The 27,651-nt window shown below is 42.9% G+C and overlaps 3 protein-coding genes across 3 annotated transcripts in view; 1 reads left to right on the top strand and 2 right to left on the bottom strand.

Annotated features, from left to right (window-relative positions):
- Nucleotides 1–893: 893 nt before the first annotated feature.
- Nucleotides 894–14,489, bottom strand: tecpr1b (tectonin beta-propeller repeat containing 1b). The gene is made up of 26 exons (XM_069674663.1): nucleotides 14,402–14,489; nucleotides 14,111–14,215; nucleotides 12,893–13,125; nucleotides 12,621–12,803; nucleotides 12,393–12,515; nucleotides 12,147–12,269; nucleotides 11,433–11,607; nucleotides 10,984–11,084; nucleotides 10,795–10,896; nucleotides 8,754–8,881; nucleotides 6,723–7,336; nucleotides 6,428–6,543; nucleotides 6,192–6,347; nucleotides 5,964–6,113; nucleotides 5,708–5,865; nucleotides 5,370–5,497; nucleotides 5,064–5,157; nucleotides 4,859–4,955; nucleotides 4,689–4,768; nucleotides 4,545–4,601; nucleotides 4,284–4,458; nucleotides 3,768–3,903; nucleotides 3,485–3,577; nucleotides 3,284–3,390; nucleotides 3,072–3,191; nucleotides 894–1,955 (listed from the first exon to the last, which is right to left on the bottom strand). Exons 3-26 carry the CDS (start codon nucleotides 13,115–13,117, stop codon nucleotides 1,815–1,817), a joined length of 3,582 nt encoding a protein of 1,193 aa, XP_069530764.1. The 5' UTR covers nucleotides 13,118–13,125; nucleotides 14,111–14,215; nucleotides 14,402–14,489; the 3' UTR covers nucleotides 894–1,814.
- Nucleotides 14,490–16,393: 1,904 nt separating this feature from the next.
- On the top strand, nucleotides 16,394–24,515 carry bri3 (brain protein I3). Its single transcript, XM_069674340.1, has 3 exons — nucleotides 16,394–16,970; nucleotides 19,181–19,289; nucleotides 23,124–24,515. The coding sequence occupies exons 1-3, from the start codon at nucleotides 16,826–16,828 to the stop codon at nucleotides 23,254–23,256; spliced, it is 387 nt and encodes a 128-aa protein (XP_069530441.1). The 5' UTR covers nucleotides 16,394–16,825; the 3' UTR covers nucleotides 23,257–24,515.
- A 1,502-nt stretch (nucleotides 24,516–26,017) lies between these two features.
- Nucleotides 26,018–27,651, bottom strand: part of baiap2l1b (BAR/IMD domain containing adaptor protein 2 like 1b) — a 43,862-nt gene continuing 42,228 nt past the window's right edge. The window contains exons 13-14 of the mRNA XM_069674733.1: nucleotides 27,047–27,093; nucleotides 26,018–26,959 (exon numbers count right to left, since the gene is read on the bottom strand). Of these exons, the coding sequence (XP_069530834.1) occupies nucleotides 26,887–26,959; nucleotides 27,047–27,093 (120 nt within the window). The 3' untranslated portion in view covers nucleotides 26,018–26,886. The remainder of the gene's footprint in view (nucleotides 26,960–27,046; nucleotides 27,094–27,651) is intronic.

Raw genomic sequence — 27,651 nt, 5'->3', positions numbered from 1 at the left:
AAGATAAACACACGTTTATCCCTCATCCTACCAACATATTTAACCAGCAATGAATATTAACCAGACCCAAAGAATAAACTACTAGAAGAAACATTTTAGCAAAAAACCCCAGTTGTGTTCAAAAAGTTGATAATTATCATTTTAGGAAAGTAAGTTAACTTGCATTTTATCTGAAAGCAGGCTGCATGACGGTTCAGTGGTTAGCGCTGTTGCCTCACAACTCAAAGGTTCAGAGTTCAAATCCCAGTTTGGACGTAGTGGGCCTTCCTGTGTGGAGTTTGCATGTTATCCCTGTGCATGTATGGGTTCCCCCACAGTCCAAAAGTGCGAGCGTGAAAGGTTGTCTGTCTCTATTTGTGACTGACTGGACTCCAGCCCCCCACGACCCTGAACAGAATAATGGATGGATTATGTGAAAGGAAATCTGCATCTGTTTGTCTACAAATGTGATCGACAGTCATTAAAAGTTTGTGTTGTCTGTTCAGCTGTTATTCCAGTCAGTAGGATAAAGACTCTAAAGAGTCTTCAAATACTGTAACTATTGTGTTAAGTACTCTAAATACACAGCCTTCTTTAGTGAGCAGAACTTCCATCCATTCATCCATTAGCTATACCGCTTATCCTGGTCAGGGTCATAGGAGGGCGAGAGCCAATCCCAGTCATGTCATTGGGCGAGAGGCGGGGTTACACCTGGACTGATCGCCAGTCAATCACAGGGCTGACACAGAGACACAGACAGACTTTCACGCTCACATTCCCACCTACAGGTAATTCAGAGTCACCATTGAACCATTTCATTCTTACAGTCCATTAATTGTCATAACAACGTGACAAAACCAGGCGATTATTATCTTATGAAATAAAGTCAGCACAAAGATAAATATTTTCAGACTTTTATTTCACATCTCAATGCCCTTGTAGGATGAATGTCGAGCCCTGGTGACACTCAGACCTGCTGTGCAGCTTCAACAGTCACGGTCATATCATGGTGGATGGGTATAATACGAACAGGAAGAGCTTTCCTTATTGCAGGCGGATGGAGAGGTATAATTTGGTAATGCAGACTGAAGTTTTCCATCAGTGTCTCTGCAATCACTTTTATTTGAAGAGCGTTCCTGAAGATCTCAAATTGTGCCGGTCCTTTTGGAAACGTTTGATCATAGGACGTCTCGCCGAAGCAATATGGGCGAAAAAAAACACTGCATTTCAAACGTATAACAGGCCAAAACATATGAGGAAACAAAACCAACAAATGCATGATAAATAAATAAATAAATAAATAAATAAATGAATAAAATCACATGCAAATATCTGACAGGCAACAACAAACAAGATTCTAGACACAAAGACAGTTTAGGCTACAGTGGGAGTGTGTGTTTGAAGTCAGTTTGGTACCCAAGCCTTAGCCCTTTATCAAAGTCCCACCCGCTCAGGTTTCACACGATGTTGTGTTAAATATTAAAAGCTATTGCTAGATCCCAAAACACCCAGTAGCCAAAGCCTGGTAAGAGCAATCACATGCACTCCGTTTTAATTTGACATCCCATAAAACATCCGGATCCTTAAATGCTCTTCTGTCATCACTGCATACTGACGTGACTTCTGCCCAGGAAACAAGCCAGGGAGTAACATTCATCCATCGATCGAATCCAACCGAAATATTCAGTATAAACTCAGTGGTTTGTACGATTGTGCATTCCCTTTACGAGAAGGGATAAGGGCCTGTGGGAATGGTCTGAGGAGACGAATGTTGGATCCAGGCACAAACAGGACTGGAGGAGGAGAAGGAAGGAAGAGGAGGAGATGGGGGGATGCTACACACCCACAGCGTTCCCGTTTACTTGTGCAGGAGGCCGAGGGGGGAGCGGGCTGCGAGGGAGTCCTGCAGGAGCAGGATGCGGGGCGCGAGGAGCTTCTGATGCGTTTCCTCTCACGCTGATGTGCTCCCAGCCTCCCTGCAAGGCAGACACACAGAAATGACTCCAAATGAAAAGAAATGTTCAGAATACTAAAGAGTCAATTGAGTTAAGTTATATCCCTGTAACCAAACCCTCATACAGCTCATGTTTCAGAACCTTAGAGCTTCACTGCAACAGATCAATGCCGCACACTCTTACAAATGTGTATTAATCCTCTGCTGGAAATAGTCCCAAACAAATGCATTATTTACTCCTATTTAAGCAACATTTAAAATTACAAAACTGGTTTCTATTTGTACTACGCTTGTAGTCCGAGTGATATTGACCAATCACGTATCAGCAGGCTGCGGCGTATGCAGGAAAAACAGTCCGTGTGGAGAGCAAAGTAATGGGCCGTAGTCAGCGGTCGTCTGACGATAATTTACCTTCTTATTAATCTCTATAAACAAACATCTGCATGCTAACAGCTAACAATCTAGACCTAAAATTCAACTTGAGATACATTCCCTTGATGCTGTCACAAAAGTCGTTCAACGCTCAAATTTCCCGACTTCCTCAAATGCATCAGAAAAGATCTATCCGACCTCCGTTCAACAAACGAGCATTTTAGAAGTTGTTTCTTCTCCTCTTGAGGACAGACCTGACGAAGCTTCAGTTTGACTTTTTACTAATCTGCATCATGATGTTGAAATTTCTGCAAACTTAAGAGCCGTTAATTAAAGTAAATCCCCCCAAAAAACGGTTTATTTTTCTGTAAACAATGCAGCACGCGTAAAAGGAAGTCTTGACTGGAAGTTTCTTCAGCTGTCCCCTTTTTATTCCACCTGCTCCTGATATTACTGCGACCAGTTACATGTGCAAATAAATTATTTAAATGTGCTATTTTCCAACAGTACCAAATCATTTGAGGGTTTTATTTCCATTAGGAAATTTGAAACGTGTTTCTTGTGTATGTTATGTATGCTATTCTCTCGCCCATTGACAGCTGGGATAGGCTCCAGCCCCCCTGACCACTCTGAAGAGAATACGCAGCAAACATGTTGGATAGATGTGCTGTTTATGTTTTATAAAGATATGAAAACATAAAACGTTCTTTTTTCCTTTAGTTCCATTTGTCTGAATTGGTGAAGGTGTACATACTGATGGACTCACCCCTATACCATAGTCCCAGGACTGGCCCTTGGGCTGCATAGGTCCCACCCCCAGCCTGTGGCAGACGGCTCCAGGAGTCTCAGAAGTGAAACCTGGAACTCCGTCTGCTATGGTCCACACCTGGAGAGGACGACAGCGCAGAGACATTCATGGTTTACATCAGAAACAGATGACTGTCTCCTCGACAGAATGGAGGCTGTGGTATTACTGACCTGGTCCAGCGGTCCCACAGAAACTTTGGTGACGTTGTTAGAGATGAGCTCCCAGGCGGAGCCCTGAGGGTAGCTGGGGGTGAGGCCCTGTCTGTACCACATGTTACCTACACGAGGACAAAAAGGGGTTATTGTATTTTAGTCAGGACAGTTTTAAAGGCTCTTTGGTTCTAATACATTAAAAAAAGGAAGGTTACTTACTGTTTTCATCCACAGCAAAGACAGAGGTCCTCCCTACTGACAGCTGTCTGAGTGTCTGCCTGAGGGGGGACGGGATGTGGTACCAGCATTCTCCTGCAGAGGGACAAGAGAGCTGGGACTTTGAGTACATGCTCAGGGCAGAAATACACCAAATTATAAAAACTTCATCGGCTTTTATGCGTTTCATGTTGAAGCTTTACAGATTTCTGTTTAAACATTGAGACATTTTGTCCTGCAGATACGATACATAATACATCAGCTGGGTTTCACATCGTAAACAGACCTGCAGGGTTTTGCGGGGAAACGGATCCTCTGTAGAACACAGCTCCGTCCTTGGCGATGGCCCACACCTGGTTGGCTCCGCCGATGGAGATGGACTTAAAGGGCTGATCTGTGCCCACGTGCAGCCAGGAGCTGCCCTGTTAAATAACACATGCGGGCGTTAGAGAGAAGATGTGTGCAGAGAGGAGATGTATGCAAACAATTTGAAGGAATAACAATGAAACTAGAGGTAGGAATGATCTGGAGGATTTGAATGTACGCAGGCGATTTTCACTCATGGTAGAACTGCAGAAGAGTTTGCAATCAAGCTGACGGATGTTCTGTTAAGGGTTGTCTTTATTCAATGTGTTAAAAACAGTTAGTTTTGAAACCTCATCAAATATAAAAATGTCTGCCTAGCTATTAAGGTGGTTTAGCTCCTCCCCTTTCGTCTGGTTACATCCGGTGCATTCACATATTTTGGTTTAAGAATATTCAGTAGCTCTACAGGAGAAATCAGAGTTAGTTTTTCCCTCACCGCTGGGTTTTGGGGGCTGACTCCGAGCCGACACAGGACGTCTCCTTTGTCACTGAGGGCCCAGACGGGGACCTGCTCCATCCTGCTCTGCGCCAGGCACGGCATCACAGAGATGTCAGTCAGAGGGATGGGAGGGACCTGCAGCCACGGACCTCTCAGTGTGATCTTACACTTCCTGTGTGCACAACATGTGATTACTTTCAAGGATGAATTGCGAGTAACAAACAGGAGAAATGTGGGAGCGTGTGTGTGTTCAGTCACCTGGTCCATCTTCTGCGCCTGACAAAGTCTTTCATGGTTTTATGGCCATGAAATGTCCTGCAGGAAGAGAGACAAATGTTAGCCTCTCTTTCTTACAATGTAGGTTTTTTATTTTTAGAAAACACCCCAAATAATAAAACGTACACAGGGAAGTCTGCAGCGTACTGCCAGCCTTCCTTGTCTGTCCCCCCAGGAACGTTGTAGCCCACCGCCCACTCTGACACCTAAAACACATGTTGGAAAATAAGCTGATAATAAAACAGGAACTATAATCTGTTTGCACGCAGGAGGATTTTTGAATTGATCCCACCTACCCAGGACCACTGAGGGGAGGGCGGGTGTGTGTTGCCTTTGGTGCACTCCTTCAGGCCGATCTCATCGCTCCACATGGGGCGGTCTGTAGGAAGTCCTCTGGAGCAAAGAACAAAAAGTTTGTGTTAAAAGAGAAGTCAGAGACAGCCACGTGAGATTTAATTAACCACCCTGTTAGTTAATAAACGGTGTAAGAGACGTTCCTACTTGTCTGTATATCCTGTCATAGGGTTCCATCTTTGATTCTCGTACACATGAACACTCCTGACGTCGGTCTGCTGGTGCATCTCAAACACATCTCCTGCAGCGAACACAAACATGGACAAAATGTGATGCTAGCAGGTAAATGGTTATATATTTGTGTGCATCAAAGAGTGTGTTTAAAGCTGCAACAGGTGAGTCTTGAACCATGCTTTGGCAAATGCACACAAAAATACAAGCTGTTAGCAAGAAGAAAGTGCATTGACTCTCTTGATGACATCTGAAAATAAGTGTCCACAGGGGCGTGATTACCCGCGGTGGGCTGCTGCCCAAAGCGCCCGCTGTAGACCCAGGCGGTGCCGTCCCACCCGATGCCCCACACCAGCCCCAGACTGTTAGACTCTACGAGGCGCAGGTGACCCGGGACCTGCCGCCAGAACCTGCAGCACCGCACAGCAGAAGCACCCGGCGTTAGCCACCCATTGTTAGCGTGCAGAATCACACAGGAAAAGTGAAAGAGAGAGCGGCACAAAATCACTTCCAGTAAGTTAGCATGTTAGCGACATGAAGACAATGTAGACAGCTGATGAAGACCACCAGTATGACAACAGATAAAGCAGACAGAGACGACTGTTTGGTGTCAGTCTCACATGAGGTCACAGGCTGGTGTCTGTGAAGAGGCCTCCAGGGAGAAGGACGGCTCGTGAACCATGATGTCTCCCTTTGAGGTCGTGGACCACAGGGCCTGTCTGGACGGGGGACCTGTGATCCCTCGACACTCACAGCAGCAGTCAGACAACAGGCTCAGCTAAACACACACGACAGGGAATGTGATCAGCAACCGGCTTTAGCTCATGAACATTAATATTGATAATGTAAATGATAACAAATGTGGGTTAATGTTACCCAGTCATTCATGTCCCTCTCTGTTTGTGCTGCCAGCACCAGAGGCCACCTCTGTTTGGTCCTTTGGGCCGTGTACACAGCAAAGGCGTAGTGGCAGTCCCTGAGCACCGGAACCAGCGCTGTCACTTCATTTATGAACACATGAAGGTACTGAAGAGGAAAAACAGACAACCGTGAGTACAAAGTGTTAAATATATAAGAACTCAACAACTTAACGGAAAAACAAACCTTTTTCTCATCATACTGTGTGTAGTAGACGAAGAAGATGCTGTCCTTCCTGCCGTCAGGTTTCGTGGACTGCTCGAGAGCAACACCCACGTCCACCCAGCGCTGAGGCTTCCAGTCTCTCCACCAACGCAGCGAACCTTTACGCACCCACACCGACTGGGGAGGGACACAGGAGTGACCACACGTAGACACAGATAGACGCAAGCGATAGAAGTGTCAAACACAAGCTGTCTTACGTTGCTCCTCTCCAGCGGCTTCTTGCTGATCTCCTCTCTGTGTTCCTGCTGCTGCTGCTGCTCGCTCCAGGCTGCTGACTGGACCGGAGTCAGTGACAGGGAGCTGGTGAGAGGCCCTGACAGAGAGACAGACAAGTTTAGACAGACAGACAGGTATAGAGATGGCACATATAGTGTGTCTCTATGGATGTAAAACCCATACACACAGTGTAGACATTGAAACGACACACAAAGACAGACAGAAAAAACTCAATTGTAGATTCTTAAAATCATTGCATACTGGTTGTTTATATACCTGAGGGACTGAGCCAGCTGATCTGTGATTCAGCGTCCACATCACAGCCTCCACCAGACATCCAGGTCCACACCGGCCCGTCCTCCTCTCCAACACCCTGCGATGTCTCCAGGGTCCCCAGGGTGTATGTGGCAGCAGCACCGCCATCGCCCGATAACAGCCCCGCTGCGTGTGCGCTGCGAGCCGCTTCCGCCCCCTCCAGATCCACGTTCATCCAGGGGACGTCATGTCCCACAGCCTCGGGGGTGAGGAGTACGGGGGCCGGGCACGTCTCCTCCACTTCCTCCTGCGGTGCCTCTGCGATGGACGGTTGCGGCGTGGAGGTTTTGTCGCGGTCTGACACCAGGCTGTTGATGAAGCTGTCGCTGGCAGGGATGAAGGGTTTGGGCGCGTCCTGGCTGGAGGCTAAGGGAGTGTGATCTGTGTTCAGGCGAGGTGAAGGTGTGTCAGCTGCTCCTAAAGGGACCACAGAGGGGGCTGCCGCCTCCAGGGCCGGCGTGTTGTTGGTGTTGTTTTGTGGCTCAGTGGGGCCTAACTCTGAGTCAGAGTCTGTGCAGCTCAGAACTGATCCCTGTGAGGCTTCAGTCAGCTGGCCGATAAACTCACACTTTTTCCTAAAAAAGACACACAGACAGAGCAGGGACGATAAAGGAACGTGGCTGGTTTCATTACTTAAGTGCTCAAAATCCTTCTTCCTGCCAAGTCTGAGGGGGCGGGACTTATCCTCCACCTACCAGGCCCGACTGAAACTGATAATTCAATTTCCCGACGACAGAGAGTGAAAACCTGGAAGGACATATTTAAAGGTAAAACTTAATATTTGATTAGCTTCTGTTAGACAACAGTTTGTAAGAATTAATATTTGCTTTGATGGTGTCACACACTGAGCTAATGGTGCTTTTAATGTTTCAATAGCTCTTGTCTAATGAGTTTCAATTAAAATATGGCCTTATGTCACTCCAGATTCTCACTAACCACCGGTGTTTACTTGCCTTTTAGACATTAAGTCATCTGTGTAAGTCACAACTTTAAGTGAATACATTGAAAGAGACAACTGCTGGATGTGTGCCTTAAAGAGCAGCTCCAGTCATGTTTTAAGACATATAAAATGCTCTGCTTGAAATAATAAATTGTGTCTCATTTGTTTTTTTCTGCAAAATACATTTAATCACCTTAAAGTAAAAATCCTCCCAAGGCATCTCCTCCTTCCCCCTTATTAAAGATTCCTGAATCTGTCCCCGTCCACCCTGCATATTTCCAACCGCCCCCTCCGTCGCGAAAACAAAACTTGTCTCTGCCATCGTTCAGTGGCAACTTGTTGAAACTTAGCTAGCTTGAAATGTAGTCATTATTAGTAGTAAGCGGTTGCCATAGGTTACACATAATGATATGCATAGCGTCACCCCGCCCATTAACGGGATTGGCTCCTTAGGTTTGTGATGTCACAATCCTGCCAATCTGAAAGCGTGTTGTTCAGCCTGTCCTTGGTACACTGCAGTTTAAAAGCAGACAGGCCCAGCCGTGGAGATGACTGCTGATGTTGTCCCTGATATGTCTTGTAGCACATGAAGAACACCACATGGAGATGTTTACATGGTTAAACACTGGATTTTACCTGAAGGGGGGCTTTAAGAAAAAAAAAAGGTGTGGCAAAAAGTCTCTGCTGTGCTTTTATTTTGAAGGACAAGGGTTTCCTCTGATGTGTGCAGTAGAAGTGTAGTTTATTTACACTCCATGCATCCACTGATTGGGTAATCACTGCTACAGTTAAATTTACATTCTTTAAACCTGATGAGAAGGACAGTAGTTATATTTATAAATATTTCTGTTGAAAAAAAGCTGCTAATTGAGTTAATTAGAGAGAGAATGTTTTCCTCTAGTGCAGTGCCACCTGCTGGTCATTTGGCTCGACTATTACACTGTTTGGGTCGTGATTTCTCATTAAGGAGGTGGTGGCTGGACCAGATGAGAACCACAGACTGAAACGACAAACAATGCTCAATAAGATGTAACTGGATTACTGATACAGACCTGGGCGGAACAACCTCTTTACTGTTCCCCCACTGGGCAGACACAGGGATCCAGCCGCTCCCGCTCGGTTCAGACGGGGTCACGCCCATTCTGAAATACAGGCCGCGATCCTCGCCTACCGCCCACACCTGACAGAAACAAGAGAGAGGGAAACAATGAAGAACAAAGGTGACACAATCGCAGCTACATGCACACACACACCTGTTGTTGCATGTCAGACTTCTTTATTGAGCAATTACATAAAATTTACGAATAATATAGAAAAAATAATGTCAGAATTCTCCTAAATGTCAAAGTAAAACTCGTACTCAGTCGTCACAGACGTGTCAGAGGCCTCAGTAGGACACAGGCAACTGTTACTTTATAAGGCCATATACTGTAACACTGGCGCCTGCCACCTCACACAAGCCATACCCATAATTACAGCGCTGCAATATGAAATATGGGATATGATGACGACGCCTTGGCCAGCTTCTAATTAGGGAGTCTCCCATATGTCAGGCCAGTAGGGATATAGTCTGGGGATATATAAGGCTGGGCCTGAGGGGCTACTGCTGGGACATTGGCTGGAACGTCTGGCTGTACTCGTGTTACAGGACAGGACGGGAGGCTACAGGAAGAGAGGCGGGGGGCAGGGGTGAGACACGGAAGGGGAGGAGGTGTGAGATGTGAGTTTGCAGTGCTAGCAAAGTCCTCAGCAGTGAGATACAGAGCGAAGAGGCCCTGCTCTGGATTATCCTGAAACCAGAGCCAAAGTTGAGGCCGTAGTGACTCGGTCTGAGGCGAAGCGGCGAGAGGCTGGCTGGGTGGACACAGGCAACAGTGACGTTTAAAAGGAACAAAAAATAATATTCTTATAAAATCTAATAAAGCACAGAATCTACTATATCCTCTGTATCCTTTTAATGTGTGTTTAAATGTTGTCTTTACTTATATGTTATATTATCCCAATACTTTACTCACAATTTTATTGCCATTCTAAACAGTTTGATATGCTTAATTGCACCAACATCTTTTGCAATGTGTTGATTTTTAGAACAAATTTACAACTGAAATTTTGGCCCCTAAAGAAAACTTCCACTAAGATGACATTTTCAGTCTGTTTTTCTCATTAAATCACTTTTTATTGCAGCAATATGCCATTATCAAGCTAACTCAAAAGTAATGCAAGTAAATAGGAGGGGTTTGAAAGCACATTAGAGTTTAATTGAAACAAGCAGCGATGAACGTGGGGTGGGGGTGTGTATTAGTTAACGTTGTCTCCAGACCTGTTTCAACAAACTTCCTGCAAATCCCGCTGACTTCATTAAAAAACATTTAATTTTTATTTGCTATTTTACCTTAAAGTTATAATCTGAAAGATCTCAGTTTCGTTCTCTTTGGTGGCACCTGTGGCGATAAACGGTAATTGCGGGAGCACACTTCCCAGATATCCAGACAGTGCTGCATGTGTGACGTCCACAGTTGGCTCCGGTTGTAACTCTTGATTTTCCTCGCTGACGGTCGCTTTCCTTTTCAGACTGTTTGCTTCATCTGAGCGTCGAGTTTGTTTCTTTTTCTTTGGATTTTCACTTCTTGTTGAAGTTGTATCTGTAGTCATCCATCTTTTCTTTGTTTGTTCAGCCATAGTAGATTACTGTTTACTGCAACACTTTTTTACGACCAACCACTGCTGGGTGATGGAAAACGCGTCACTAACTGGGAGGCGCTTACGTGATACTGCAAATGCAAAGGCTTTCATCAGTGGGCCATAGGCTCAGTCACCATTGTGTTACCTCATTCGGTGATAGATGGAGACTTAACAGACATTTATTTAAATGAAAATCTTCGAGATTATTACCTTAATAATATATATAATAAAAGATCAATACTTGGCATCTGTGGAGCAATAAAATATTGCGATTTTATGCTGTATTGTTTTTTATCTTATCACTAAAAATAGCAGTATTTGTTTCACATTAGACTCACACCCTAATGAGGTAAATTACTACAATGTTCAACAGAAAAAAGGCGTAATGATGATCAGTAGGAATCTTTAAACCTGGTCATTGAGTCCGACATCCACCATCATCATCTCCCCTCCGATGCTGATCCAGCCGGAGCCGCAGGGGTTGTGGGAGTTCACACCGCGCCTGAACCAAACCTTCAAACACATACACACACATGTACAGATCTGTCAGCACCACAATGAACAGCAGCTGTACACACACATGTGAGGAGTGTTTATCACCTTGTAGTCTTTAGTGACCACCCAGACCACACTGACTCCCACAGCCACATGGAGAGCTTCTACCTCCTTTACGGGCGATTCCACCTCAACCCACGACGTGCCTGATGGAAGATAATGTTGTGTTCACTGACACTACGCAAAGTCAGGACCTCATCTTATCAAGCTGTCAGCAATACAGTGGTAGTTTTTGCTATGTGTTAGTTTTGCTTTATAGAGATGTATGGATCTACTGGTCTTCTCTATGAAACTTGCTTTTAGGATACAATTAAAATCCCGTTTACGGTTCACAGTTACCTCATATATTATAACGCTGTGACACAGACAAATTAGGACTTTTAAAGCAAAAAATCAAGCTTAAAAATAAACTCAACCTCTAAGAACAAGAATAAAGAATAAATTGTTAATTGTAAATTTAAGAGGTGTTAATGTGAACTGCAATAATCACTCACCAGTCGGGCTGTCCAGGGTGAGGCCCGTCCGAACCAGCAGGTTCCCATCCCAGAGTAAAGCCCACAGCAGGTCTCCGGGGCCGGCCGATAACTGAGCCACCTCTTTGGGCACTTCCACCTCCTCCCAGCTGGAGCCCTCTGGGACCCGAGGGTGGATGCCCTCCCTGAACCACACCTGCAGGGTAAAGACAAATGAATGAACTGGACTGGATGGGACAACACATAACATATTCATTGGCCTAAAATGAAACATCAATTACAAAAAGAATATATTATGTATATATGAGTACATTCCAGTGCCAGACCTGTAAAGTTCATAAATCATCCAATAATTAAACCATAATTTTTGTCGCGTTCCAAACAATATACATCGAGTACTCCAAGTCACACAGGATTTAATTTGCTTGAGAGGACCCATAAATGTAACTCCATAAATTACATGAGGTCATGCTGCCCTCTTGTGGCCAAAAACTAAAAGTGAACTACACTTACAGCAGAATATCGGCCTGTTGGTACAGTGTCTGACTGTGATCCAAATTTGCAGGATTTATTTTGTATAATCAAACATTTGTGTAAATCAGTGTTCTTGACTTTTTTTTGATCATGTAACTGTTTTTAAATAAGCCCCATTTTGGGATATTGAGAGACAGCTGTGTGCACTTCACATGCTCTAAAACCTTTGACACATGATGAGTGTGTGTCCAACAGGCTGACCTGTCCTTGCTGGGACACGCCCCACAGGTAGGGGTACCTTCCAGACTGGTCACTCATCTCCCAACCACCGCAGCTGATGTCACAGAGCGGGAGCGGGAGCTTCCTGGGGTTGTCCAAGGGGATCTGCAGAAAGAAAGTGACTCCACTTGAATCGTCTGACCTGTGCTCAACTTTCCTACGCTGATAGTATTTGATGAAACTCACAGAATTTTATACAAAACTTGTGTATTTAAAAAGTGTCCAAACCTTGGCCCAGCTGCCTTGTGCTATGTATCTCCTGTAGCGGATCCAGCGCCTGCGACGAACACACGAGTTCCACTTCTTGTCAGGGGAGAAGTTGGCTGGAAAATCGACTGCATACTCCCAACCCTACAGAGAAACATGAACCTTGTTAATGAGAGTGATAACAAATCTTGTATTTTATTAGTTAAAATAAAAAAGAGAAATATAAAAAAAGGACGTGTTGTTTCTTACCCCAGTCTGGCTGGGTTCTCCTCCACAGGTCTGATCCACATACCAGTCTCCCTCCCACTCCCAGCTGCGGGAGGGCAGCTGAAAGCTGTGGAGCGGCTGAGGATTCATCCCAGTCACGTCGCTCCACGGCCAGCGGTCAGTGGGCAGCAGCGTGTCGGTGAAGCTGTCAACTGGGTTCCACCTCTGAAACGCACACGCACACACAGCGACTTCAGCATAAACAGCATACAGCATCAACATTGTGAGTGTGTCGACAAACAGCTCAGACAGACCTGGTTTTCGTAGGTCTCCTCCCGGTAGCGGATGGAGGTCTCACTGGGCATCATGTTGAGGTAAACATGGTGGTCGCAGCCGATGCCCCAGCAGCGCCCCTTCCCCGCAGTGACACGCTTCAGCTCCAGCAGCATGTCGTCTGCTCGCTCCCAGCGCTGGCCGGCTGTGGAGAGGCTGTACACCCTGCCGTACACGTCCACGGCCCACAGCAGCGTGATGGGCATGATGGCCCCTGAGCAGAGACAGCAAGAGTGCACTCATCTTTCCAAGCTTGCTGGTATTCTCTTTATGACTTTGTGTACTTAAAGAGCAGTGTTGGGAGGTAATAAACTACATGTAATTCCACTACATTCATATCTGCATAATGATTCAAGTAGTTAAATAACTTTTTTGCCACTTTTTGTGTCGTAAACAAATAAAGCTACTGAGTTGTGGTCAGATAATGTAAAATTACGATTTGTTTACAACCAAAATATATAATTGCTTGCAGATTTTTGCAGTTGGGATAGTTTTTTTAGAAAGATTAAGTCTCAGGTGTATTCCAAGAAGCTTGATTTTGCGGTAGTTTTGTTTTGAATTTAAATTTGAAATACTAGATTATATAAAAAGTAAATTAGTCATTATTAGTGATCATAATATTTGAAATATTTAATATTTGTTTACAAATGTTCAGAGAAGTTGAAGTATGTTATTTTAGAAGTTAGTGGTCACATAAACAGAGAATTAACAGAGAACAATTCCCTTAGTTTTGACTTAAATCTTCAGATTAAGTATACCTTAAATATTCCCTAACATTTTAAGGTAATTCTTACTTCTTCTCAGTCAAGTCATGAGATAAAATTTGATGTGTTCTCAAGTGACCACGAAAAGAGGCAGTGGAGTTTTAATTTGAAATTTCTGACCGGAAGTACGGAACTCTTGCTTTATCGACTGATACTAATCCGCTACAGTATTGACTGTCACTGCTACACATTCAAACAGGCCTTTATTTGGTTAACTCAAACTAAATGTACAGTTATGTGATCAAAAACAGTCGCTTTAACTTTATTTTAAATTATAAATTAACGGAACTAGCGGCTTTAAAGAAATAAAAATATCTTAGCCTATCATAGTTTTATTATAGGCTGCAGGTTTCTAGAATAAACTTAATGAACCTGCATGGAGCTGAAAGTACACAAGCTACAGTATATCCAGGATCAGAAACATTGAGAACCTACCTGAATATTGTTCGGCTATCCGATCCGCGGTTGTCAAGGGAATATCAACAGACGTGTCATGGCATCAGGTGCAACAGCCGATACCTGCCGTCTCCGAGGCCCATGCTAGGACACATTCAAACCTCCCGTTAAATAACAACAGAGGGAGTTACAGCACGCTATGCAGCATAATAACACAGAAAGCTGATATGGAGTCGTATGCCGCAAAGTCGGCTGTAAGCTGTTTACATTAGGCTGCGGTTAGCATTCAGCTAACAGTTACAGGTTTAAAATTACTTAACAGTTACTTACATATGAAGCTGTGTCATGAGCTACACCTGTGTAGAGGAAAAGTAAAGTCTTTCGTGCACATTCCTGCAGTGTTGTTTAATTCACATTCTGGACCAGAGGAATGCTCTGCCCAACTCTGAGCCCACAACAGGAAATGGCGGAAGTACTGCTCTGATTGGTTGAGACTCCACACGAGGGCGGGATCACGTCTTCCTATTGGTCACACACAGCAGCCCCTGGTATGTTTTTTTTCCGACTGACGGCAGCTGATTGACGCGCATATTTCAATAATTCATTCAGCGGCAGGTTAATTATTGAAGCACAAGGTTGGTGTTACTTGTTTGGCAACAGTATATTTAATGCAGAAAAAACCTTGTATGTAAACCTTTGTTTCGAATTAAATCATTATAGTTGTTATACGAGTTGTTTTATTACATTATGTATAATTTATTGTTATTGCAATACTCATTTAAGCATGCATAGCCTACCCGTAGTCTGTACTGTTGTAGCAGCATCCAAACTGTCTTGATCCACTGTAAAGCACTTTGGGTGAACTCCTGTTGTTTTCTAATTCTTTATAGATAAAATGATTTAACTAGACTGGACTTATTGTCAACTTTCCAAAATATCATTGAATATGCAACACAAATAACCAGTTTAGTGATAACTTGATTAAAATACACCTAATCTAATCAATTGCACTAGAAGTTTAAAAACCTTGGATGATGGTAATTTCAGTGTTATGGTATGAAATTACATTTTTATATGATTCCTTATAGAAAACAGGGAAATTTCAACCCATAACATTTAACTCTGCAATGCATTTGGATTATTTTATATCAATTTAAAAAGCTTACATGTTCCACATCTTATTGTAACTATGTCATGCAGTGTGGGACATGCTCTGGTCTTGGCTGTGACTCGGCTTTATTCCCTTACAGTCTTGATCTTGAGCTCGACCTCTTAACACAGTGTTGGTCGCATGACTTGGTCTTGGTTTAGGTAACACTAGTACATGCTATGACACTGCCTTTTACTACCTCGGACAGCTACCTCACCATGGGGGTCCTATTAGTTCAGTACCCTGGACAGAGGTGGCATCATTGGCAGATAATGTTATATATCAATGTTTTAGCCAAGGGTGACATACTATGTATATACAAATAATGACTTATATAAATAAAGTGGGTTGTTATGTATAGCATTGTCATGTACACATACTTAAATAGAGAGTAGGTACAGTGTGCAAGTGCAATGGATGATAGGCTATACATTACATGTTACCACAGTGTGTATTTTAGACTGCTAATGTTATTCATGATTCAGTGTGTTTGTTGGATGTTAGATAATCTGACCTCTTAGGGCCTCAAACAAAGGTCATACACCTGAAACATGACGAGAGGCCGACTGGATCAACCTTTAACAACATATTGTGTAGGTGATTTATAAGGTTATCATAATTTTAATATTAAATATGTATCTAAAATACATATATATTTGTCGAATTAATGTATAATAGTTAAAACTACAACATTTCCCTATAAAACATCATGATGTAGAAGTGGGAAGCAAGTACATCAAAATTGTGAATGAGGGTATTATGTGTAACTTTACAACATTGTGACACCCTTATATTCTCCTATGCTGCAGCCTTATCCCCCCTGATTAAATCTGAGGCTGTGAATCTAATATTATGCAACACCAAGGGGAGCCCACTCATAATCAGGACAAATATTATGTAAGTCAGAGGAAACAAGTTTGCTCTTTATTCAGTGGGGTCTACTCAAACTCTGAAGCTGTGAGCTAATGTTACAGACGGCGTTATGAACAGACCTCTCATTAAATCGTTCTGCACTGAAAGGTAGTCTCGTGCTTTTGACATGAAGCTGCTGGCTGCGGCTCTGCAGTGCGCTGCATGACGCACTCCAGCCTTTTGTTTTCATGAACTGTCTCTTTAAGAAGCCTTTCGCTGCGCAGAGGCGCTACAGCAGCGCATCACATGATTCTTCTCTTGTGACAATCCAGACAGAAAGGAAGCCTTTCTGACTTCCAGCTGAGTTAGAAGGCGCTGCGATGACAGATCGCTGTTGTTTTTGTGCCAAAGGACCAACTTTAAGAAGGGAAATGGAGTTAAGTTAACCATTACCAGACCGACTCGGGCCATTCCTGTCTGTAAAGTGGACATTGTGGTAAATATTTGGGGGTTGTTGCGCCGACGGGGACAAAGTTGGCGCATGGAGAGGGACGAAGTTTCATTTTTGCGCAGCATCTTTTCTTTGTTTTGTTTGTTTTTGTCGCCTCTGCGTGTCACTCAACGCCGCACTGCTTTTTTGGCAACATAATTCAAGACGCTCGAGTTCAGTTTTTAGTCATTCTGTTGCCGAGCTGAGTAAGTTGAGGACACAGAACGAGACAACTTGAGGACGCAGTGTTACGTCGGGTGAGATGGTGGACAGCAAACCTCTTCTTCAGGACAGACCTCCCGCCTACAACACCGTCCCCGGGGCTTATGAGTATGGCCCGCCGCAGCAGAGCTATGGGGCCATCCCCACTCCGGCCCCGCCACCGTACCCGTACCCCGATGCCCAAGGCAAGTAGCCCCGTTTCTGCTGCACGCATTCAAACACGGTCCCCACGTTTACCTCAAAGTAGAGAGGACTCACTGGGCACACTTCCGCCTTCGTTTCAAGGAAAGACCAAAGACCGCTTAATTATGACTCAGGAACTATTTTTGTCTCGTTAAGGGTTTCATTTTGAACCGCCCTGCATGTGACTAAGTTACATATATATACTGCGGAAGAGTAATTAGTTATGTTTATCGTTTGTTCCAGTGTTGCGCACGCGCAGTCTGGCAACAGAGAGGTCTGTTATTCATAAGGAGCAGTTTTTGCATAAATGAAAGAATATGCTCCTTTTAGAGTAGTGCAACACGAGTCATTTAACAACTGTAAAGTTTGCAACAAGATAATTCAAAGTTCAAGCAAATCATCGTGTCAGTGTTGATATAAGAAGCTGGAAGATATGTAAAGTTTTTGCACTGTGCAGGTCGAGCTTTGTAGCCTGTAGCCTCCCATAGCGTATGTCTGTTGTGTTCTTTAAGGAGGTTGGAATTATCTGACTCTAACTGCAAAGAGCTGCAGTGAGTTTGACAGGGAAGTTCAGCTTTCCTGACACGAGGTCTCATTTCCTGTAATTGCGTGACATTTCCTGTTTTTGGTGTTCACCGTAGATTAGAATAGTCAGCTGCTGTTGCTGAAAGGGAAACTTATTATAACTAGGCGAGTTCATGAACAGCTATACGGTTAGTTTCTCGCATGGAGGTGTCCTTATCAGACGAAAAGGTTCAGTAAACACTTCTGAGAATGTAAATGTGGTTATCAAAGTTTACTGTTTACATAAGCATCGATTTGACCTGAAAGTGTGGGTGAAATGAAAGTGAATATCCTGCAAACACACACAACAGAGACACAGCAAGTTGGATTTAGCCATAAACCTGTTCTTTGACTTTCTTCAGCAGGTTTTTATTTATAGCAACTTAATTATAGAAGGAGGAGCCTGCTCTCAGCTGTCTTATTAAAAGACAAAGTAATGATTGAATATTCTTACTTCCCATTGATCAGTTTCATTACCCCTGTAAAGCACATCCTCACGCAGATTATAGCCCTCCACATGACTGGATGACATTTGCTTGTTCAAACTTGGTTTTTCACTGATGGCTCAATCTCACATGACTCCCTACTCGACTTTGAACTTTGTGTTCTGCTACTATCTGACTGTGTAGCTGTACGTGTTTACAGTGAGACGTGCAACCTGTTTGAGAATGTGTGTCCCTGCTGAGTGTACACTCACAATCACATTCAACTATATACGTGCAAAAAACAGCACAGTGCAAACAACGTAACGTACATTTATTCAGTGTAGTTTATAATGTGTATGCAGCGTGAACAGTATTAAGAGAGTGAAATAAAAACACTAAGTTATGTACAGTTGAACATATAGTTAGCGTAAGTTTAAACTATAAACTGCAGGTTCAAGATTCAAGATGTTTATTGTCACTCCAGCTGTGTGCAATGCTTTAGCTTGGATGCTCCATTTAAAAGGGTAATAAATATAAAGACATATAAAATATAATAAAATCAAAATATAACAAAATAAAAGTGTAACACAGTGTCTAAAATGTGTACAATTATTTATCCAGTTATTAAAAACATGTTTATATTACAGTTTCGCTTTTGGGCATTTCTCAAAACAATTTCAAAGTTGTCATCATGGAAGATGCACGTCCCAGAACAGCTCACACACTGAAGTTAACCAGCAACAGGCTGTTAGTCGCCTAGAACCAGGGGTGGGAATCACCACTGACCTCATGACTCAATGCAGTTATGATTATCAGGGCTTCGATTCGATTGTTAAAAGTGTCGTTGTTACACTTCATGGTTAAAAACTAGAATTAACTTCAGTTACTGACTGTTAGAGGGTTTGAACTGACACACGATGCCAGCAAAATGAACAGATTCAAAGCCCAGAAAAGTGGACAAAGATCACTACGATTATCGATTATTTCTCCCACCTTTACCCAAAACCTTTATTCACGTGTAAAAGTGAATGAGGACAAAGAGCTGGATCAGCTACTGTTCCTGTCATTGGTCAATAGGTTACAGATGTATTACAAAGTAAGCCGTAAACAAGTAGCAGATCTTTATATCTGGCGACTATTTTTCGATCTATTTATTCTTGTTTTATTCTATTTTTAATCGAGACAAAGAAACTGAGAAAAACTTCTTCCTCTCTCACCCACAGGTTTCCCGTCAGCCCAGATGGCCCCTGCTGTCTCCCAGCAGCCCTACCCGGGGACTTACACCATCATACAGCCCTCTGTAGTGGTGGTGGGAGGCTGCCCCGCCTGCAGGTGAGGACACACACATATACATACTATTTACAGAGAGCTAATATGATCACATGATGTCTGAGTGTCCTGGGTGAAGACACTAAAGCGCCATTAATGCACATGAGAGCGTTCACAGACAGGGAGGTCTCTTTGTGTTCAGCATGTGGTTAAACATGAGAGTCTCATGCTCACTGTGACTAAAGCTGGTTTCTGAGCGCCGTTTCTTTTGATTCTAAATTAACTTTCTGTCCGTTTCTTTAGTCACGTTCACACATTTTAACCAGCTGTGTGTGTACATTCGTTGACACAGCGTGTTGTGTCGTCAGTCCGTACAGCTAAGCAGACATGACTTTCTTTTTTTTGGAGAAGGTTTAAATGTGCTTGAGTCAACATCCCGTCAGTCAGATGATTTCAGCCTCAAACATGTGACACAGCTGGTCAGGCCACACGGAGGCCAAAGGTGACCGCAGGACACGATTCACAAGAACAACACATGGAAGTCAGACGTGCTGGCTTCAACTGGTTGAAGCTGAATAATCAAATAGACTCTATATCCATTCACCTGTTAATTAGCATCTTAGTGTTTTCGTTATCTAATCATGAGCGATTTCTTTCTATAGAGGGAGCAGGTCTTCTTATATAGAGCCTGTCATGCTGCACAGCCATGTTTCTACAGTAGCCCAGAACAGACAAACCAAACACTGACTCGACCGACAGCCTTTTGGCTTTTCAGTAATTCAGTAAACAGTAATCTACTCTGGCTGAACAAACAAAGAAAAGATGGATGACTACAGATACAACTTCAACAAGAAGTGAAAATCCAAAGAAAAAGAAACAAACTCGACGCTCAGATGAAGCAAACAGTCTGAAAAGGAAAGCGACCGTCAGCCAGGAAAATCAAGAGTTACAACCGGAGCCGACCGTGGACGTCACACATGCAGCACTGTCTGGATATCTGGGAAGTGTGCTCCCGCAACTACCGTTTATCACCATAGGTGGCGCCAAAGAGAACGAAACTGAGGTCCTTGAGATTACAACTTTAAGAAAGAGGAAAACCTCAGTCCTAAATGAGGTTGACTGACTTGCCAAACTAATTAGCTTGGACTTCAGTAAAGGCCAGGTACAACCTATGAATAGAGTTTTTTTTCCATACAAAGGGCTTTGTATCAAGTCTGTATTTTTTAAAGCACCTTTGAATGCTTCTCCCTGACACTTCTACTCTAAGTTAAGTTCCTCAGACTTAATCTCAACCTCAAATAGTCCCTGCTTTGGGGGGCTATGACTTTATAAAAGTTCAGAAACCTTTGAGGATGGGGCTTGCGTCTAGATTTAGTTAAACTTTCAGAAGTGTTGAAAGAGGCTGGTACAGTTTAAGTCAGCATTTACGTGATGTTTCAACATGCTTCATTGGTCAATGAAAGCCTCAGCTCCTGGCACAAGTGTACAAACAAGTTGTGCAAATCCAAATAGTTGTGACTCGGCACGTTCTAGAAGCACAAAGAGTTGTGCGGTGCCATTGTAGGCCAAACACTGTTTGGTCACACCCTGTTGCTTACAATGCCGTGTAAGAAAGCCCTGCTTAAGGAGCTTGAATACTTTTAATACGGTTTAACCCGGTTCATCAATGCAGCGGAATCTAATAATATGAGTGAAGCCGGAGCCTATTTATTAAGATTATTTCTAATTATTCAACATTGTACATTCTAATTATTCTCAGTCCTCAGCTATGTGTCACATTTTAATAGCATTAGCAGTAAGAGCGTTAGAAAGTGGCTTTTCATTTCCCACCTCTGTAGGACGTTGATACGTCGCATTTGTAAATGCCTTCTCGGGGCCTCCAGCAGATTAACACGGCGCGCTGCTCTGCGTGGTTCAGTCATGAGACCACGGTCAGCACTTTGTTTACCGTGACGTCGGATTAAAGCTGACCTGAGACACAGATTTCAAGACATTCTGCTTCATGTTCTGGCAACGATCAGATTTTTTTGACAGGTGTTTGTCACATGAGGCAAAAACAATTCTAAAAATGGGAGACTTGGAGATTCCAGCAGGAAATATCTGACCTGTTTTATTGACGTGCTACTTTGTTTGATCTGACTTATAAATAGATAACTTCTGTGTGCTCTCTGGTCTCCACACTGAGGCTTTGTAAAAATACATGTAAAGGGAAAACTGAATTTCTAAAGACTTTAGAAACTTCTTTTTACTGCACAATTAGGTCAGACTCAAACTAAGCAGCCGCCTCTTATTGGTTGATGACTGTGAAATGTCAGGACATGAGATCATACAAAGAGACTGCAGATAAGCCTTCAGTAAACAGTTGTTAGGGAAACTGATACAACTGATACTGGTCAGACTTCAGGACTTTTAAGATCCTTTAGTGGACGTGTCCCGCAGGCCCAAGTTTAGACACTTTGATCGTTTGTCTGATTTGGGCGAAAGAAAGGGGGTGAAAGTTGTGAAAGTGTGTCGAGACTTTTAAACGAGAAGTTTAAAGTCCTGGTTCTCTGCAGCAGTAAAGTGTAAATCATTAACAGTTTCAGTGTTTATATGGTTTGATAAGTGGCTTTTATAGTCTGATAAAAACCTGTTTCTGTGATGGGCTATTTAACTCCAAAGAGAGACAACATGTCCGTGGTCCCACACCCCTCCTTCATAGCACCAATGGGACTCTTTGTAATCATTTTGCATCCCTTTACTCTTTTACTTTAAATAATCCCTTTGTAGTTGTATTTGTTTCTTTGTTGATTTATGTCTCTTTGTTGTAGTTTTGTGACTCTGTGGTTTCTTTGCCTGCATCCATTTGTTTTGCATTTCTTTGCAGACAGTTTGCATGTTTATATTGATATGTTGTGGCTCATTGTTTATTTTGCATCCCGTTGTTGTTTTGCAACTCTTTGTATTAATTTTATGTGTCTTTGTTGTGTTGATCTTGTGTTGTATTTCTTCCTTTTGTAGACAGTTTGTGTGTCTTTGTTGGGATTTTGTGCCTCTGGAGTTTTTTGTGCCTCTGTGGTTATTTTGCATCCCTTTGTTGTTGTTTTGCCACTCTTTGTGTTCATGTTATGTGTCTTTGTTGTGTTGATCTTGTGTCGTATTTCTTCCTTTTGTAGACGGTTTGTGTGTCTTTGTTGGGATTTTGGGCCTCTTGGAGTCTTTTTCGTGGAGATTTTGCATGTTGTGTTTTTGAGCCTCTTTGTTGTCACTTTTGTGTCTCTGTACTCGTTTTGCATCCCGTTGTGTTTGCTTTGTAACTGTTTGTTGTTGTTTTGTGTCTCAGTGGTGTTTTTGCGTTCTTTTGTAGTTGTTTTGCGAGTCTTTGTAGTCCTTTTTTATGTGTTTTTCTGATAAATTGTGTCTCTTTGTTTTAGTTTTTTGTCTCTACAGTCATTTGGCATCCCTTCGTAGACGTTACATGCCTTCGTGATAATTTTTTTTCCCTTTGTTGTGTTGTGCCTCTTTACAGGAGGTCTCTGTGGTTGTTTTGCATCCCTTTGTGGTGGTTTTGCACCTCTTTGTGTTCTTTTGAGTCTCTGTGGTAATTTGGCATCCCTGTTTTCCAAGTCTTTGTTGTTGATTGTGTGTCTTTCTGGAAGTTTGTGTCTGTTTGTTATTATTTTGTGTCTCTTTGGTCATATTGAATCCCTTTATAGAGCTTGTTGCATTTCTCTGTGGTCATTTTGCATCCCTTTGTAGTCATTTAGTGTCTCTTTGTAGTTGTTTTGTACCTCTTGTTAATATTTTTAGTCTTTGTGCATCTTTGAGGTTGTTTGACTTCCAACACAAAGCTTTACCAGTAACTTCTTCAGTTTGGTTGGTGCTCCTTACTCACACTTCCTGTTGTGTGTGTTGCAGAGTCGGTGTCCTGGAGGATGACTTCACTTGCCTGGGGATCCTGTGTGCCATCTTCTTCTTCCCCCTGGGTCTCCTCTTCTGCTTCGCACTGCGTCAGAGAAGGTGTCCCAACTGTGGCGCCACCTTCGGTTAGAGGGACCAAACCACAGCTCCTGCACCTGCTCGTGCTCCCATGCATACAAACACACACACACAGAACACACACATAATCCAGAATAATCTGTGTCTTTTATTTTGTTATGTTTTCTTAATATTGCACATCGCTGTTGCCATTATGTTATGTACTGCAAATGATCAAGATATTACCTTGGATTATGATGTTTTTATTAGAGGAACATGTAGAAATCTGTTTTCATCTGCTCGTTGAGACGATATATTCTCGCATACTTAAGTGTCCATCTGTTGTCAGTGCCTTCACTACATGCCGAGTGATCATCAGAGATTCCATCAGACTCCTTCTGTAGATTTAGCACAGTTTTCCAAGGATCATGATTCCTTCATGTTTTCGTCAAGCCAGTAATAATCACGGCACATGTTTGTGTTTGTGTTTTATTGTCCGTCTTCGCTGACACGCTTTAAACATATTTTTTTGGGGTTAAATTTGTGCTTACTAGCGTTGTACTCATCAGCAGCATCAATGTAGATAACTGATACTTTCGCTTATTCTGGAAAAATCAGCATTTTATTTTTTCTCTTTTTTTTTGACTCAGTTTGTCAAAAGGAAAAACAGATACATATTTCTAAAAAATAAGACATGTAAAGATCCTCCTCGGACGAGATCTGTCCCGGCTGGAACGAAGGACTTGCCTCAGACAAAGAAGCCTGCACCGGTGTGTCTGTTCTTGTTGATATTCTTTCTTGGGGCCATATTTGCACTGACCGTTTGTTTGATGACTATTCTGCTGGGTTGTGCTTTTCCAGGGCCAATGCAGAACTCAGGTACATACAATCTGAAATGCCCTCGACTTTACAGCCTCAATCACTGTTTTACTCGGACTTCTACCTTCTTTTAAGAGGACTATTGTGTCAAAACGCAGACACGAGGAAGCATGCTGAGAGTCAACGCTGAAGAAATCTCTCACTAATGTGTATAATCTTTGGATTTTTATCTTAGTACTCTGTGACAAGTCACCCTACCCCATTCCTTCCAACCAGACAATCAACGGAGAATGTCTATGTCCATGTATCTGCAGTATCTCTGTGTCTACGTCTTCCATCACAGCAAGATGTAATATAACTGCTCATGGCAGGAGAAGGAGAGACGGAACGGGGTGGGAGGGGTTTAAAAGAATAACCTTCTTGCTTTAGAAAACACACTACGCACGCTCTTATGATTGAGGTTCTTACTTTTTATATATCAGTTACTGTAATTAAAAAAAGAATGCTACTTATGTTTCTGACTACTCTTGATTTATTCACTGAAATGTGCAGTTTCTTTTCATATTTATAAAGGTATGCATGACAACGATGCTTTCCCCCTCTTTTGGAGGAAGGGACCAGCGTCTTAATTACACTCACCGGCCACTTCATCAGATACACCTGAAGAATCTAATGTAATCTAATACACCAGCGCAGCCATAAGATTTGCCTTTATGTTGCCTGTAATGTATAGACTTTTTTTTAAGCTGTCGTAGATGTAGAGGAGTACAAAAAATTAGAGACACGTCTCAATATAATTTAGTTGAGTACAACACCACCTTTAACTACGGCCTCAGTAATAGACATCATTGAATTTACACACTTCCGACTCTCAACAAAAATTAAACTTCATAAATCAGAATCCACAGCAGTGCTGTTGTGTTGAACTGCATTAGACAGGTGTACCTAATGAAGTGAACCACCAAAAAGTCCTTGCTTGGGGGCTATGACTTTCAAGGGTGGGTTGCAGCGTAGAACATATGATTGGCGGATCTCTTGCAGTGTTTTATTTAAAAAAATCTGCAGCTGCAAACAGTCTGTTTTTCTTTATTGAGCTTTAACACGTCAATAAAGCTACAGGAAAAAAAAACTGATGGCAGACGACAATTTCAAGGCAAAGATCATGAGGGAATTGGAAATATTGACGACCACTGATAAGGTTTCCTGTGTGACAGTTGTGCACAAAAATGACGTGTAAAAAAACAACCATCATCAATATCAAAGACCATCCATCCATCCATTATCTATACTGCTTATCCTGTCCAGGGATGACTGGAGCCAATCACAGCTGTCAATGGGTTAGAGGCGGGGTTACACATCACATAGACAGACAACCTGTCACAATTTGCCTAATTCTTTGTGGGTCTTTAAAGGTATAATAAGTAGGATTTTTCCTTGCATTTTGTCATCAACACATTCAAACTGGGCCCCTCCTCCTGGGCTCTTCGTCATCAGAAGCTCACTCTCTCGTGCGAGAACACGCCCACCCCGCCGAGCTAACACCGATAGCATCATGGTTAGCTTTGCTTGGTAGCTTGTCCTACCCGGTTTGAGGCACTTACCTGTCCAACAGAATGAAGGCCAACTCTGCCTCGCTCTGTTCGCCGGTCTGAATGGCGCCCAGTTGCTAATCTGAACCACTCCCACACTCACCTGTACGCTGTGATTGGCTCAGGGAACCACAACAGCGCCCCTCCTGAAAACGTCCCGTGCACAGCAAAACAACAGAATAGATGGGAAGGGTCTCAAGGGTCTGCGCACACGCTCACCAACACACATGTATAGAAGCCCAGAAGTGCTCATTTATATTATATTATATTAGTAAAGTCTATTTTATTTTTCTAGGGAAATCCTTATTTTTATCCTTACTTATTAAACCTTTAAGGGTAGAAAAAAGACAACAGGCAAGAGGAGCCTTTATAACTACGTCTCTGGACTGTGTAGATGACTTGTGTTTAGATAAAAACCCAAACAAGTTGAAGAAATAAATCTTTATTTTCATACAGCAAATTCTATAAGAGTGTAATGTTGGCCGAAGACCAAAACAAGTGTTCACACTTTGGTCTCAGAACGCCATGTTTTACCATTAAAGCACAAATGATTGACTGTCGATGAAAGATGAGGCAATTGTCACAACTCGTGTCCACAATTTGAAGAATGCAACAGGTTCATGATTAGTTTTTTTTTTACAGCAGGTATGTGTGTGTCGTTAAGGCATGATCGTCTAGCTCTACAAAAAGTTCAGTTAGATGGCAAAGGATGATTTTTATAGCATCTGATGTACAAATATATACAGAAGAGGGACTTATGGGTAAAGATCACTTGTGGATGCATCTCTTTAAACGTTTGCAGGTTTCCGCTCAGCGGCCGACATCGTGTGAGCGTCGACGCTGAGATGCGACGCTGTCATAAGGACCTGAAGGTGAAATGCGGAGGTCCTCTACAGTACATTCTTTTACTGTCCTATGGCAACAGAAAAGATCCCTAACAGTCATCTTAACGACGAACGAGCAACATCAACAGTATAAATACGTCGCAGTGTTTTCTTTGACCATTCTTATTCATCCGTTCCTCGAGTGCAGGTAAGAAAGTGGTCTTTAAATATCACCACCACAAACAGAGGGACAAAAATAGACGTGGAAAATACATATATCTTAAATAAACGAGCTCCTGTTCGGTATGTCCCAAAAATACTTCCAGATGAGTGTTTGCAGCAGAGAGGGGATCCCACATTCAAATGGCATTTTTGTTTCTCAGTACTGGTCAAAGTTTTTGTGCTTCCATTGAGACCAGGACGGAAAAGTCTGCAGGTCCTGGGGAGATGAGTTGTGGAAATGTGGAGCGATCAGATGACCGGTGCAGAGCGGTCGTTGGTGACGGTTGGACGTAGTCGGACCGTGGCGAATGGGTTCCCTCCCCTGTGAAAACACAGCAGACGTGTGTGATGAGTGCACGTCTAAGAGAGAGAGAGAGAGGCACCTGCTTCTTGATGTTATGGGACTTACGCGAGGAAAGCAGGTGTAGGTCTGGAGACACCATTCGACTGGGCTGCCTGTGGAGTAAACACAGATTCATGTATTAATACCTCAATCATCGTTTGGTATATTTACATGCTTTTGCTGCTCTTTATAACACAACACACGCACTCAGGCTGCTGAAGGATTGGACACGCTGGATGACGTGCTGGGGGAGGGAAAGACAATGCGCTGTGTCACATCACGAGACAGCTGCTGTGGAATCTCGACCGTCGAGAAATTCAAGTCTGCATAAAGTTTTGTTACGATGAACAGCGTACAGGGTTCACGGCTTATGAGTTTGTTTTGACTGTGGTTTGACTTTTTATTTGAGGTTAAACCACATAAGAGAAAAAAACAAACAGACGTGTGTTCGTTTTTCCAACAAGCCGAGACGTTGAGGAGGAATCTTACGCAGGCACAAGACCAGAAAACAGAAGTCAATCTTCACTTTTAAAACTGTTTCCATGCTGTCTCTGATTGTCCTCCAGTAGCTGTTAATCTCTGAACAATCCTAAGATATGTGGTAGTGAGTTCTCACAGTGTGGAAAGTTTGAGAGCTGCTGTAATAAAGTAAGTTTATGTGCTCTGTTTGC

This window comes from Semicossyphus pulcher, unplaced genomic scaffold (genome assembly GCF_022749685.1).
Source record: "Semicossyphus pulcher isolate SPU_LCO1_2020_fin unplaced genomic scaffold, fSemPul1.0.p SCAF_23, whole genome shotgun sequence".
Lineage (NCBI taxonomy): Eukaryota > Metazoa > Chordata > Actinopteri > Labriformes > Labridae > Semicossyphus > Semicossyphus pulcher.
The sequence above is the reverse complement of the archived record's forward strand: the minus strand, read 5'-3'. Positions and strand labels throughout refer to the sequence as shown.

Excerpts from the sequence above, each read along its gene's own strand:
- tecpr1b (XM_069674663.1), bottom strand. The coding sequence starts at position 13,117 with ATGCCCATCACGCTGCTGTGGGCCGTGGACGTGTACGGCAGGGTGTAC. Across the intron at positions 6,114-6,191 it reads CACAGTATGATGAGAAAAAG|TACCTTCATGTGTTCATAAA; the intron begins GTTTGTTTTTCC and ends TTTCCTCTTCAG. Across the intron at positions 5,158-5,369 it reads TGGGCAGCAGCCCACCGCGG|GAGATGTGTTTGAGATGCAC; the intron begins GTAATCACGCCC and ends TGTTCGCTGCAG.
- bri3 (XM_069674340.1), top strand. The coding sequence starts at position 16,826 with ATGGTGGACAGCAAACCTCTTCTTCAGGACAGACCTCCCGCCTACAAC. Across the intron at positions 16,971-19,180 it reads CCCGTACCCCGATGCCCAAG|GTTTCCCGTCAGCCCAGATG; the intron begins GCAAGTAGCCCC and ends TCTCACCCACAG. Across the intron at positions 19,290-23,123 it reads GGAGGCTGCCCCGCCTGCAG|AGTCGGTGTCCTGGAGGATG; the intron begins GTGAGGACACAC and ends TGTGTGTTGCAG.